The 15,420-nt window shown below is 41.4% G+C and overlaps 2 protein-coding genes across 2 annotated transcripts in view; both read left to right on the top strand.

Moving 5' to 3' along the window:
* The window catches only part of LOC118565789, a 39,347-nt gene extending 24,866 nt beyond the window's left edge, over nucleotides 1-14,481 (top strand). Inside the window, exons 4-6 of the mRNA XM_036146793.1 lie at nucleotides 12,967-13,056; nucleotides 13,167-13,257; nucleotides 13,342-14,481. Coding sequence (XP_036002686.1) covers nucleotides 12,967-13,056; nucleotides 13,167-13,257; nucleotides 13,342-13,531 — 371 coding nt within the window. The 3' untranslated portion in view covers nucleotides 13,532-14,481. The remainder of the gene's footprint in view (nucleotides 1-12,966; nucleotides 13,057-13,166; nucleotides 13,258-13,341) is intronic.
* LOC118565799 (butyrophilin-like protein 2) lies at nucleotides 8,938-12,424 on the top strand. The gene is made up of 2 exons (XM_036146817.1): nucleotides 8,938-9,380; nucleotides 11,967-12,424. The coding sequence occupies exons 1-2, from the start codon at nucleotides 9,332-9,334 to the stop codon at nucleotides 12,344-12,346; spliced, it is 429 nt and encodes a 142-aa protein (XP_036002710.1). The 5' UTR covers nucleotides 8,938-9,331; the 3' UTR covers nucleotides 12,347-12,424.
* Nucleotides 14,482-15,420: the final 939 nt, after the last annotated feature.

Below are 15,420 nucleotides of genomic sequence, written 5' to 3'. Positions count from 1 at the left end.
CGCACGCCAACGTCACCGCCATATTGTATGTGGCAGAAAAAAGTTGAGTTCTGTTATTGTGAACGTGGATCAGAAAAGATGCCTCATTCCTGTGCTGCAATAAATACACACACACACACACACACACACACACACACACACACACACACACACACACATATACATATATATATATATATATATATATATATATATATATATATATATATATATATATATATATATATATATATATATATATATATTTGTGTGTATGTGTTATGAATATAAGGATCAATTTGTTAAATCTAAAATTGTGGTCTTCATTATTTCATAAAACCGTGTCACATGTGAACCTTTAGGAACAGACTTTTTGGGTGAGTATTAAAGAGATAAAATTAATAATATGAGGAAAAAAAGTCCTAGGTGAATAAAGTAAAAATAAACAAACAAACACAAAAGTGATAATGTTATGATAAAAACATCATATTATGAGAATTAAGGGGGAACATTTCCAGAATAATCACAGTTTGCAGAATTATTTCATTCCTGGAGTAATAGGGCCAGGTTAGATTATTTTAAATATTTTTATTCTTTACGAGAATAAATTCAGGAGAATGAAGCTAAAGGGATACGAAAATAAACTTGTAATATTACAAAAAAGAAATACTACGAATACAAAGTATATTCAGAGATTAAAGTCCCTCTGATACTGTTTAAGTGACTGAGTAACTGCAGATTTGCCACATTTAAGATGGCGGACGCTCTGACGCATCGCAGCATAGGCAGAACCCGCCCAATGACGCGTCTACTCTTATATTATGTCTACGGTTGCTGCTTGACTGAGGGCCAAGGGTCATGTGACAGAGCAGCTCTGTTTTGATTGGCTGAAACCTGTTACGCAAAAGAACAACTTTTCCTTCAGTTTTGATAACAGCTTCCATGAGAATGATGAGTCATGCATTTATCTTTTGTTTGTTACATTCCCAAATCTTTGTTGAAGTTTTGTGATTCGTCTCAATTAAATTACAAAATCCAAAGAGCTTCCCAATGGTGAATATGTTTTTGTTGTTTAGAATAATAAAAAGAAATCTGATGTGCAACATGTAATGTTTTACTAGTTTTTTTTAAATCAGGCAGGTCCAAAGTGGCCCTGGGGTTATTTGCGTCTCTTGTATAGATTGTGTGCTCCCCCCAACAGCATTTCAACAAAGACCAGCACAGGTGACTAGTGAAGATGGAAAGGTTTTATTTTTAATTAGGGCATAATTATAAGACAAGGTCAAATCTTACAATTCAAAATGTTAGGTACAACATGAAGCATTCGTCTTTTATGGACCAGATTTGTACTCTTTAAGATTTTAGTAAATAGAACAGGTATCCAATGACTTATACTCAAATGCAAACTATGGTGCAATAAAATATGCTTTAAATGTATTTATCAAAACTTATTAAATATAGGGAGTTTTTTCAATGAAATACTGACCCAAGTCCTGTTCTTATATTGCCAGACCTGTCATGATTTTGGTACTGTTACCTGGTCGGTTCACCCATTTCACATCTGTTGTTACTCCGCCCTGTTCTCATTACTGCTCACCTGTTGCACCTGCGTTTGACAGTATATATTCACCCTTCAGACAAGACAGCAGTGCCAGCTTATTTCGTCCTAGCGATTGATCTGTTCCAGCGTTTTGTATTCTGATTACCTGTTCCTTTCCTTTCCTGTTCTGTTCCTTGACCTCCAAGTTTGCCTGTTCCTTCCTGATCCGTTTGCCTGTTTCTAGACGCCCGCCCGACTTGATATCCTGCTTGATCTCTTGTTACCCGTGTACCGATCTCTGGACTGTGACCCGACTTCGCTCTGGATTATCCCTTGGTACTTCATCGGCTTTCTGACCTCCTGTTACTGACCATTGACTGCATTCCGGACATCAGCTCCTGCTCAACCCCTTCGGATTTTCCTGCTCCCGATTGCCTACACGGTTTTGACCTTAGCCTGCTCCCGGACCACCGCTACACCAGAACTGAACATAAGACCAGAGGTTCCCGCTGAGATCACCGGCGCCGTCCGCTCAGTTGTTCACAATAAACTGTTTGTTCGTCCTGAATACTGGGTCCTTCTGTTTCTGACAGAACCAAAGGAAATTATCACATTTTGTAGAGGAGGTAAAACATTTTTACAACCTAAAAATGGTTTGTTTGTTTTTTATTAATTTTTTGTCCCTAAAGTGCTTTTAACTGTATAATTATGTCCCATGTGGTGAAAAGTTTGGGCACTCCTGTTTTAAATGGACTGCACTTGTATAGCGCTTTTAGGGTAAAGTAACTGAATAAACAAGAGTTCATGTTGCAGTACTACATGTGTTGTGTGTTTAGTTGTTCTGTCTAAGGTTGGTCTCTTTTAGAGCATCATCATCATCATCATCATCATCATCACCTCTTTAGCTATGGCTGGTCAAGGGGTGGGACTAGCCTGGAAGAGAGGCTGTGGTGAGAGAAGAAGCCATTTAGGGTAGACTGTGGAGTCTGCAGGGACACTCTGAGGTGTCTCTGATTCTGCTTCATGGGTGCAACAACTCATCTGTGCACCGTCACCAAGAGAAGGCTGATAGGCAGACAGGATCTCACTGAGCTGAGGAGCTGGAATCAGGCTTTGTCCGTTTGTCCGTGCCGCTGGCACCAAAGACCACCGACATTACAAATAGACATAAATTTGTTCATTCTAACAGACAATAGAAAAGGGGAAATTGTTACTCAGATTTCATTTCTGACAGTGACAAAAAAAGAAAGTAAACCTCTGGTATCAACTGTACATAAACGTGTCCAGTAGATAAGTATCTTTTCAACTTTATAGTCACAAACCTTTTTTCCACTCACAATATTAAAAACATGTTCTTGCACATTGAATGGGTTGTGGTTAGGTTGTACGTTACTGGGAGGGACTTGGTAAGTAGAGGGGGTGGAGATGCGGCAGCACGTCTTTCGCTTCATTCAGTGTTCAGGAAGTCAGAGCAGAGAGGCTGAGATGGTGAGAGCTGCAGGTCTCTGAGAGATTCTCTTCATCCGTTCAGAATTGTTGGTCTGGACACCTGTTAAAGGTGAGCCTTGCTGGTCTTTTGTTTGTTTTATTTACATGAATACACAACTGTTGTGAATTCTGTCAAACCCCAGGGCAAAAGTTCCCTTTCATTTTTTTATAATTTTTTTATTGGGTGGGGGAAGAGAGGAATTAGATAAGACAGTTCTAATGGAGAAGTTTGTTCTAGGTTTGCTGTTGATTTGCGCTCCGCACATTCAGCGCCGTTTTCATCCAGCCTGAGCCGATGCAGGCAAGCTGATCTCTGGCTGCTAAATGCTCCTACATATGGGTCCTGTGTTCTAAAAGCGGAGTTAATGCATGTCCTGGCAAATTACTACACACCCTGGCTTTGCTGTTTACTCTGAGTCAGTTATGACTACACATTGCTCCGTGGATAAGATCTTGCTCGGTAGCGTGGTTGTTGGTCTAACCTGCTTTCCTTCTTTTTAGCTGAGATCTGCACAAGGAAGTGTTGCAAAAGGCGTGAGTGTAGGAAGGTGGATTTTTTTTTTTAGCTGTTGCGCAACAGCTGAGCTCAGCTGAGCTCAGCTGTTGCGCAACAGCTGCAGCTCCTCTACAGCCTGCTCTGTCAGTCTCTCTTCCTTGTGCAAATCTGTTACCCCCGTGTCGGGAGCGCGCTTTGCAGCCGTTTTCACGGCGCTTCTAATTGATTTATTGGTAAAACAACTCCTATAATCATGCCAAGGCTTTAACATTCAGTTTAATCGGCAGCTGTTTACAAAATTGTAAAATAAAAATAAATAAACGGGGTCTTTCAGACATCTGAAATATCCATTATCTCCTCTCCTCCCCCAAAAACTTTGGAAAATAAAGAGCAAATGTATCCAAATTCTCAAAACTTGTTGTGTGATAGCATGTAGTATACTAGAACTTTCCTTAATCCAGTAAACTATCATATTTTACATTACAACGGGATTTACTGGGAAGTCTGCACTCTCGTCTTAACTGCAGGATGTTTTGGTGCTGGACTTTTTATTACTATTTTTAAAGTATGTTTGCACTTTTAAGTAAAGCTTTTAGGGTTATTCGCTGTACAGTATTTAGGCTTTATTTTTATTGTAATGTGTTTAAAATTGTAATTCTGTTGGTTTTAAATACACTGCTCACCCCTGCGATATCAAACCTGTTTTACTCTTAGTTTAATTTGTTTTTGTTATTGATGATAACCTTAAATTTACCACTCGGGTCCCACAGTGAGGTCCGAATTCACTTGAACTGCACTTTAAAACAATTTGAACGGCGCTAAATAGTCACGTCTGACCCAAGCTGACTGGGTTTTAAAACCCAGATTATACACTTTATGACTGCTAATTATGCTTTAGTTTGCAAATTTTGCATAATATAATGTTCCATCATTCCAAGCAACTGAAGCTGCGCACTGCTATTGTGGTGAGAGAAGAAGCCATTAAGGGGCGACTGTGGCTTGATGGGTTGAGTAGTCGTCTGGCAACCAGAAGGTTGTTGGTTCGATTCCAGCTTCCCCTTGCCACAGGTTGATGTGCACTTAACCCCAAGTTGCCTACCGAGCTGTGTCTCGGTGTATAAATGTGTGCACGTTAGTGAGAGTGACTGGGTGAATGTGGCTCTAGTGTACAGCACTTTGGGTAGTCAGCTTGACTGGAAAAGTGCTATATAAGTTCAGTCCATTTACTCCTTTTTTTTTTTTTTTAAACAAGCATAGTAATACACGATCAGAGCCCCCACACTTTTTAATGCCAGCAGCAGCTTTTTGTTTCGTTGGTGACGCAGAAAACCTTTCAGAGCAAACTGTAGGTTGCACTGTCAGGATTGTTGTTGCACCCAGGGGCTCCTGCAGGATTTTATTGGAGGGTTCGCACAAAGGCACCTGACCCACGCAGGAGCAACTAACATGTAGCCAAACACCTTATGCGTTTGAATCACTGTGAATCATGCGCGGGACACACAGCTTATATCACAGCTTTGATCCAGCAAAATGCACTACGTGACCCACACAACTTGGTCCCTTATCTAAGTTGCTGTCAATATTGCTACAAAACTCTGTTTCCAGTCTCTGATTCCACTTCAGAGTGTCAGCAGCACACATGGACGCAAGGGCGTAGGTTTGATTGGAACTTTGGTGAGGACACTTTTGATCCTACGCAATATGCATGCTCCTATCTTTTATGCTTGACTTGAGCGTCAGGACGTGTTTCGTCTGTCTTAAGAGAAAAGCAGCATGTTTTGCTACATTTATACAAATGTTATAAGCACTAAGCACACTAGATGCTGTTTATCAATGTTTAAAGCACCACTGGCTCTGATGAATGTTGAATTGGGACTTTTTACTTTTTGACTGTAACAAAAGTAATTTCCCTCTGGGATTATTAAAGTATTTCTGATTCTGATTTTTCCGTTTTGAAAAGGTTTGCATTTAAAATTTACCAGCAACAGAGACAGACAGTAAATACATGCCTATTTAACCAAATAATGTCAAACTGTGTCTGTTCTCTGTAGATTTATCCTGTATTTTCTTTTGAAGATATAGAAATGCGCAGAGATAATCCCCACCCTTGTTTTTTTTTTTTTTTTTTTTTTTTTTTTTAATCTAACATACTCTCTGTATCATAAGACACAGCAAAATAATCCAGGAGACTCCAAATAAATGTATTGTATTTACATCTACACTGGAAGTAGAAGTGTAACTGACACTGACAAAATTTAAAATATTGACTTCAATATTTCAACAAATGTGCAGCTGGGTTATAGTTACTTTATGTAGCCCATTTCATGTAATTTATCTTAACTTTCCACACACATTTCTTCCATCATACAATCTGCACAGACCTGTTAGACAAGCCAACACCCAAGTAAAAGTGCATGTGCTCGGAGCCGCGGACAAAGGGATCTCCCCTCACTGCTTCAAAGAGTGTAAAAAGTAGCAAAACACAGCACTAGAGTCCCAAAAGTATGCCTCTCCAGTGCACCTAATCCCTGAGTGCCAGATACGGCACTCACCAACATCAAAACACTCCAAAAAACACCACAAAAAAGAGAAAGCAGAGAAACAAAAAACGCAGCCGAGGCGACCTGCAGCCGTCCGCACCGCGCCATGTTAAAAAAAAAAAGTCACTCTGTTGCGATTGGCTGAAACCTGTTAGGCAGTGGAACAGTTTCAAGGACAATGAGTCATGCATTTTTTTTTTAAGTCTTTATTGAAGTATCGCCATTTATCCTAATTAAATTACACAAAGCAAAGAGCTCCCATTTCATACTGGAACTTCTAGGTTCCCAATGGTGAATATGTTTATGTTGTTTAGAATTTAAAAAAAAAATCTGACTAATTGTTTTAAAAGGACTGAACTTGAATAGCGCTTTTATGGAAAAGTGAGACCAACTGAATAAGCAAGGGTTCATGTTGCAGTAGAAGGTGTGACAGAGACGGACTACATGTGTTGTGTGTTTAGTTGTTCTGTCTAAGGTTGGTCTCTTTTAGAGCATCATCATCATCATCATCATCATCATCATCATCATCACCTCTTTAGCTATGGCTGGTCAAGGGGTGGGACTATAGCCTGGAAGAGAGGCTGTGGTGAGAAAAGAAGCCATTAAGTTTAGACTCTGTGGAGTCTGCAGAGACTCTCTGAGGTGTCTTGTGATTCTGCTTCATGGGTGAAACAGCTCATCTGTGCACCGTCACCAAGAGAAGGCTGATAGGCACACAGGATCTCACTGAGCTGAGGAGCTGCAGTCCTGAACCTGTCAGATGGAGAGACTGGCTGCAGGGGGTCAGCTGCCTTGGACTGCAGGACCTTATCTGAACCAACCAGAGTGGACCTGGGGACAGCAGGGAGTCTGATCAGGACTATATCTCATTTAGGATATTACTGCCATTTTAGTTGTTTGGTATCCTTTAATCAGGCTTTGTCTGTTTGAAATTTGTGCCGCTGGCACCAAAGACAACCGGCATTTAGCAAATAGACATAAATTTGTTCATTCTAACAGACAATAAAATAGGAAATTGTTACTCAGATTTAATCTCTGACAGTAAGACAAAAAGAAAGTAAACCTCTGGTTTCAACTGTACAGAAATGTTTCCAGTAGATGCGTATCTTTTTTACTTTATAGTAACAAGCCAATGCCTAACTATACAATACCTTACAGCTGCCTTAGTAATGAAGCCTGTTTGCTTCCTCCAGCACAGGGATTCCCAATGTGTGGTAGAAGACAACAGCATCTCCTTACCTACATCCTCTCAGACAACTAATTATTTCCCTAACAACAGTGAGTTGTCAATAATGATTAAATGTACATGTCGCCACTATCCCACCGTGTGGATCAGTGCAGTCAGGTTGGCACGAGCGGTGGAACAAACAAGGTTGGTACCAATGAAAAAAATTGAGAGGTCAAGCAGTTTAATGTCCTCAGTTTCCATGTCCTTTTATTTTCCATTCAAAAAAGTCAAAAAAGTGCAAGTGCATTCAAAAAAAGTGCAAGTGCAATCCATATATACATGGAGGTTAAGCAGATTAGTGTTTTTACCTAGTAGCAGCAGGTGGCATTCAGGAAACTCCAACTCCAATCCAACTCATGACTGAATGAACAAGATGGCTTTTTAAAGGGGCCCCGCCCAACTAGGTAAAAACCACTTAAAACAACTAGGGGTGTACAAAGATTAGTTACTTTAAAACTAATGTAAAATTCCTCCAATAAAAACCCACCAATAATTATGTAGAAATAAACCCACTAATTAAATAGACAAAATCCTAAATTAAACACAATTGCAATAAATAATTCTCCAGCAGTTCTAAAACCAATAAACCACTCCCCCCTGCCTTCTTTGTTCTTGGTCTGGCCCGGAAGGTTTAAAATAGGTGTCTGGTCTCTGGGGAATCTTTTTGCCAGACACCTGGACACAAGAAGAAGAAGGTTAGAAAAAAAAATACATTATACCACTCTAAAACCCTTTAAAACATACCACATACACTACACACTGACACTTAAAAGATATCACCAAAATTACATTCATCATTCTTATTTCTACAGGCTGAAGCCTGGGGATGTGCAAATTAGTAAAACTTTAAAGTGCAGTGTGCCATCCAAAGTGCTATGTGCATGCTCAAGTGTTTCAGGTAAGAGCTCTCTTTTTACTTCACAGTAACGAACCGGGTCTTCGTTACAGTACAATAAATCCTAATACATAATTAGCCTGTAGGACCCAATACTGTACTTTGAGTAAGATGGTGACACCAAGACTGATATTTTTCTCTGTTTTATTTGTCTTTATCCTAATTCTAGAAGTAAAATTAGTCAAATAAATAGCACTATAATTATGTGGAACCCTAATTTTGCTATTATAACTAAGCAAAGTCTAAACAAAAAATAGCAGTTGTTTAGGTGCCATCTAGTCTTGTTATACTGAATATTCAATTCAATTTTATTTATATAGCGCTAATTCACAGCACATGTCATCTCAAGGCTCTTTCCAAAGTCAATCTCAATCAGATCCTCCAGGTTGGTCAGAAAGTTTCCTCTCTAAGGAAACCCAGCAGGTTGCATCAAGTCTCTCCAAGCAGCATTCACTCCTCCTGAAAGAGCGTAGAGCCACAGTGGACAGTCGTCTGCATTGTTGAAAGCAATAGAAGCAACGAAATACTGGTAAAAGGGACGCCCTCACCTTTTCTTTTTCAGATGGCTGTGGTTAAGAACTATAATTTTGAGTCAAAATATGTCTGTTTGATTCATGTTTTAGATTATAAACAGTAATTGATAAGTAACAAATAATATAAATCTTCTAGAACAGCACTCGCACTTTGTGCTTGGGACTAAATAACTGCAGAAACATTCAAATGTGCATTTCCTTTTCTTTGAACAAGAATGTGTTAATGCTCTCTACTGGCCAGCTAGAGAGAGAAAAGACTACACTGTACAACAGAAGCTGAAGAGAACATGAAGACTACTGGGAAGATGTTTAGGAGCCATAAATGTTTACAGTTTAAACTGACTATGAAAAATGTTTAGAATGTAATGCGAAACTGAACTTGAATGCTTGTACATGTTTTCAGTTGAACATGAAAAACGGTGATTAAAGAAAAGTTGCAATGACAAATATTAAAATGATTTATTCTTGTTTTATCAAGATCTTTTTAACTTTTGCATCTATCTGTTAGTTTGGCTTTATAACTGGTTAAAAACAGAAATAACTGTTGAGAATTGTCAGAATGTGCATAAAAATTGCTGCTGGAGCTGATGTGTTGCTGACTCTCCTCCTCTGTCTCCTCTCACAGGGAGAAGATGATCTGCAGGATCCTGCTGCTCATCATCCTCAACTCATGTCTCTGTGGTCAGTTTCCATCTTCTCTTTGTTCAGTCTAAATCCATCAATAATCAGTGAAAAGTCTGTCAGTGAAGGGAACACTTCAATCCTCCAGCTGCATCTGATCAAGCAGTTTGACTTGAAGAGCATCAAGCAGAGCTCTGACAGCACAGAGAGCATCATGGGACAGAAAGACTTAGACTTAGACAAACTTTATTGTCATTTTGTATGCACAGAGTCCGTACAGAACGAAATTTAATTTGCATACAGCTTAAGAATTTCAGTGAATTGCAGTGGATTCCAGAATAAAGTAATTTTGCAGGATATAAAGTAATTTTGCAGGACAGTTTCAGGATAAAGTGCAGCAGTGATTTCACAGTACAGCAATTGAGATGTAAACAATGCAGACACATGTGGTACAGAGTCCAGTTTTAGCTTCAGCAGTTCAACAGTCTGATGGCAGCAGGGGAAAAGCTTTTACAGAGCCTGGAGGGCCTGCAGCGAATGCCGCGGAACCTTTTCCAAGAAAGTAGCAGCAAGAACAGTTCATGGTGGGGGTGTGAGGGGTCCCTGATGATGTTATGGGCTCGGGACACACAGCACTGTGATTAAATGTCCTTAATGGAGGGAAGAGGAGCCCCAATGATCCCTTCTGCTGTCCTCACCACTCTCCTCACATTCTTCCAGTCTGCGGCACTGCAGCCTCCACCCCACACAGAGAGACAGCTGTTCAGAATGCTCTCTATGGTGCTTCTGTAGAAGGTCTTGAGGATGTGCGGGGGAAGGCAGGCTCTCCTCATCCTCCGCAGAAAGTACAGTCTTTTCTGTGCCCTCTTCACCAGTGACGTGGTGTTTACAGACCAGGTGAGGTTGTCCGTGATGTGCACCCCCAGGAACTTGGTGCTACTGACCACCTCCACAGCTGAGCTGTTGATGAGCAGTCGAGCATGGTGCGGCCGGTTCTTCCTGAAGTCGACGATGATCTCCTTTGTCTTCTCCACGTTCAGGATCAGGCTGTTGTCTCTGCACCAGTCCACCAGCTGCTCCACCTCCTCTCTGTAGTCCTGGTCGTTGTCGTCTCTGATCAGGCCCACCACCGTTGTGTCGTCTGCAAACTTCACAATGTGATTGTGGTGAACCTGGGGACGCAGTCGTGTGTCATCAGGGTGAACAGCAGAGGCTCAGGACGCAGCCCTGGGGGGAGCCCGTGCTGAGGGTGATGACATCAGAGGTGTTCTGTCCAACCCGGACCGACTGAGGTCTGTTAGTGAGGAAGTCTAGCAGCCAGTTTCGAAGGGGTGTGTTGAAGCCCAGATGCTCCAGTTTTCCCACCAGCTGCTGTGGGATGATGGTGTTAAACGCTGAACTGAAGTCCAGGAACAGCATCCGCACGTGCGTGTTCTCCTCCAGGTGTGCTAGGCTCAGATGAAGAGCAGAGGAGATGGCGTCCTCAGTGGAGCAGTTCCTCCGGTAGGCAAACTGGAACGGGTCGAATGTTGGGGGAGACTAGAGACGATGTGTTCTTTCACCAGCCTTTCAAAGCACTTCATCATGATGGGAGTCAGTGCAACAGGCCTGTAGTCGTTGAAACAGGTGACTTGAGGTTTCTCCGGCATCGGAATGATTGAGGCAGACTTGAAGCATGCTGGCATTGTGGCTTGGTCGTGCGAGGTGTTAAAAATGTCTGTGAGGACACCAGCCAGCTGACCTGCACACTCTTTGAGCACCCGCCCAGGTATGTTGTCGGGGCCTGGGGCCTTCCGCGGGTTGACTTTTCTCAAAGTCTTCCACATGTCGGCAGTGTCAAGGTGGGAGGGCGTGGGCATTCAGTGATCGCCCGTATGCCTTTCCACATGCTCCTGGTGTTGTTGGCGTCATGGAAAAGCTCCTGGATCTTCTCAGTGTGGTTCCGCTTCGCTAACTTGATGGCACGGTTCATGTTAGCTCTCGATGTTTTCAGTGCCTCCTTGTCACCAGACTTGAAGGCTGAGGTCCGAGCTTTTAGCGCTTGACGGACCTCCACAGTGACCCAGGGTCGTTGATTCGCTCAGGTGATGATGGTCTTTGTGGTGCTGATGTCCTCAATGCATTTGTTGATGTAGGCTGACACAGTCATGGTGTACTCATCAATGTCGATCTTGTCTTCATAAGTTGCTGCATCTTTAAACATGTCCCAGTCAGAGCACTCAAAACAGTCCTGGAGCGCCTCCATTGCTTCCTCAGCCCACACTGTCACCTGCTTCACTACAGGTTTAGCTCTGATCAGCAGGGGCTTGTATGTAGGAATTAGCATAACAGAGAGATGATCTGAGGAGCCCAGGTGGGGGCGGGGGAGTGCCTTGAATGCGCCTTTAATATTTGTATAAACTAAGTCTAGGGTATTCTCTGCCCGAGTTGCAAAATCCACATGTTGGTAGAAATTAGGGAGAACAGTTTTCATATTTGCCTGGTTAAAATCCCCAGCAATGACGAAAACGCCCTCTGTATGTGCAGATTGCAGCTCAGAAATGGTCCAAAAGAGAACACTCATGGCCTCTAGAGATGTAGTTTAAAGACTCCCATGTTCCAGTTCTCAGTGTGTCTGCTCCTCTCTTTCCCTCTCTGTCTCCTCAGCAGCAGCATTTGTAGTGAATGTGACACAGAGCTCCTATCAGGCAGAGGAGAACCACAGCATCACTCTGGAGTGGACCTTCACCACCACACCTGATGGATCCTGGAGAGATCTGTTCATCTACTGCAGCTTGTTAACTCCTAGGAAAGAATTAGTCCTGTATCGGGTCCATAATGGTGTTGAGGTGTCAGAGTCTCAGGATGAACAGTTTTCAGGACGAGTCCAGAGTGACAAAGACGTCCTCAGAGAAGGACGAATCAGACTCCATGTGTCCAGACTGAGGACTGAAGACTCTGGACAGTATTACTGTGGTGTGAAGACTGATGGTGGTTCTGGTTCTGCAGGGACCAGCATCACAGTCTCTGGTGAGTTCACTCAGTAGGTCATGTTGTCATTTCATGATGATAAATTAATGTTATCTACACCACAGACATGGAATCATCTAGTGACAGTATCTCAGAACTATCATAATGCCGGTTTGCTTAATTAATAAAACAGTATTAAATAATACCGGACCAAGCCTGAACCTCTGCAATGCCTCAGAGTAAAGCAGCAGCTCGGTGTGATTGAAGACCAATGTTATTAATTAAATAAAACAATATACAGCAACTTTAAGAGCCTCATATCAGAGGCTCACATCTGAGCCTCATCAGGTTTAGTGTCTACTTCAGTAAACGCCAACGTTCATAATACTGTATTCCTAGAGACATTCCATGCTTTCCCCATTGGAATCATTATTTTTTTTCTTTTTTACATTCTTTGTTTCACCTGGAGATGCTAATAGCCGTTAGCTTTTTCCTTGTTTTAACTCCTACATACGTCCGTTAAAATTAAATAAACACAAAAGCCTCAAACATTAGCTGGTAAAAGCAAGCCTGAGGAGAGATGCAGAAGTTCTGCTGGTTGTCGGTGAGTAAACGGCTCCAAACTGCAGGTTCTGGTCGTGATTAATGAGAGTTTCTCTGTAGAGTCTCATCAATCCTGCTACTGTTGCTGTTTCAGACCCAAACTTTGTTAAAATGACGACAACAGAACCGGTTCCTGATAGAAACATCACCACTCCAGCCACAAAGCAGGAGACCATCAGTACCGGTGAGTCCGCAGGTCCAAACAGAAACATTTCAGCTGCTGAAAATAACCTAAATGTGACTTTTCTGGGAGATTTTTGTGTATTCTGATTGTTTTATCTGTTCTTATTCCAGGAACCCGGTCCAGGCTGCCTCTGTGTTTTGCTGTTATTTCCTTCATTTCTCTGATTTCACTTTTCATCTTCAAACATAAAATGGGCAAGAAGTGAGTCAGAAATCATTCAAACATGGCGGCGCGTCTTCCTCCATCAGAACATTTATTAAATGATAAACCTGCTTGTTTTTACAGATTTAAAGAGAAACTCTCCACCTTGGAGTGTGGATGCCTTGTTCAAGAGCAGTTCTGTGTTCATGTAGATAGGAGCTCCATGAGGTCTTCTCTCCTGCAGATTTCTGAGGGCTCGGATTCAAACCAGCAACTGCAGCATCAAGGAAACCCTGGAGAAGAGCCGAGCCTTCAGTCAGAGGACCATGGATGATGGGTCCAGAGAGACTCGTGATTTCTCTGCACCTTTATTTCTTTCATCAGCTCTGCAGTCCGTCTGTTTCTCAGCAAATGTTGGAGGACTTTAACCTAAAACAGCAGAAGACCTGCTGCTTGTTTGACTCTGGACTCTGTTGTTGTTCTGCTGGAGCGCCCCCTTGTGGTCGCTGCATGACTCTGCAGGAATCCCCCAAACTTTGAGACCAAGCAGTTCTGGATTTATCTTCAAGAAGGGGAAAAAAATAAGAGTTTTAGACCAAAAAAGAAACTAATTTTGTGTAAACAGAGCAGCTATTTTTATGATGTTGATTTAACATTTGTGTGAAACTGATCTGGTATCATGTTTATTTTGATGTTTTAGTTTTTAAGCCCATATCTAAATACATGTTGAACATGTTTGAACTGTGAACGTTGCCAGAAGACTATCTGTAGATCAGAGTCAGCTGTAGAGTGTTAGGAAGAAATATTTTAAATCCTTATCTGGACGTGTTCTTGTAGAAGATGTGCAGTAGGGATGTTATAGTTGTTTTTTTTATAAAGCTGGTCAGTAACAGCTGCTGAGCACTGTGGAACCAAAGCTAAAGTCAAACAGCCTGGATTATTGGCTGATTTCTTAAACTGATGTATTTTGCTGCTTGAACCTGGAAGCACTTTAACTGAGACCCAATGATGTTAGTTATTCACTGACAGTTAAAACTACAGAGAATGAGAAAATGTGTAAAAGCTCAGAGTAATAGTTCACATCCTGTCACTAAGCAGAGCTTTTATTTATTGTAAGTGAACCACGGGTTTATTTATGCTTTATTTCAACATGATGGATTCTTTGCTACCTCCTTCTGTTCATTTATTCCATTACAGAAAAACCTTGTTACCACAAAGAATAAAACCAGCAATAATGTCTTTTACTTAGATATTTATTTACACACTACTGCATATTTATTAAAACAAAACAAACTTTGAATACTTTTTTAAAATAAAGTAAAGTAACATTTAAAATGATTCAGTGATTCTTTGTTCTTCATCTCTTTGTTTTCCTTCCTGTGATTCAGACATTTTCATCGACCATTAAAGCGTTCCTGGTGATCCGGTTCCTCCGTTCTAAAGCTCACTCCTCGGACTTTTGGGTCTTTAGGATTTGGATTTAATTTTTCACAAACATTATTTCTGAACACTGCAGAAACGACCACACCTGAACGATTAAGTTGACGTTATGTCTTAAATGTGGAAGAAGCTCCAGCTGAGGGATGGACCATCATCTTCTGCTTATTGATCTTGGGGAATGACCTTATAGAAGCTGAAAGTTTCCCAGCATCACTGAGACGTCTGGCAGGAAGTCCCAGCTGAAAAAGTATTCACACCGCTTGGCCTTTTCTACACCTTGTAACATTCCCACAAACTCCTGCATTTTGATGGGGTTAAATGTGATAGACAAACACAAAGTAGTGTGCAGCTGAGGGTTTCAGTGTTTCCCCACAAACTGCTAGAGTGATGTGGTAAACATCCACCGTCTACAGAATGACGTTTGAGCCCATTGTTGTTTGAAACATGGCTCAGACTCAGTCAGGTTGAACAGAGAACATCTGCCAAGATCAACATTTAAAGTCCTGCCACAGATTCCCAGTTGGATTTGGGTCTGGACTGAGGCTCCACCTGAAAACATCTAGGTATAGCTCACTGATTCTTGAAGCTTTGGCAAAAACATGTCCCACTAAGAAAAGTGCTAATTCTGTTGTAAATAAATAACATTTTCATGAATAAAAAGAATCAATGTTATAATCAGGGGGTCATTTGCACATATGTAAGGTTCTTTTAAAGGTTTTTCTTTTATTAATTTGATGATTATATGCTGGCCCGTTGCCTACAAAATCAGTTGTACTTGGATAA

Source organism: Fundulus heteroclitus, chromosome 14, assembly GCF_011125445.2.
Source record: "Fundulus heteroclitus isolate FHET01 chromosome 14, MU-UCD_Fhet_4.1, whole genome shotgun sequence".
NCBI lineage: Eukaryota > Metazoa > Chordata > Actinopteri > Cyprinodontiformes > Fundulidae > Fundulus > Fundulus heteroclitus.
Note: the sequence above shows the minus strand (reverse complement) of the source record. Positions and strands in the feature narration are given on the sequence as shown.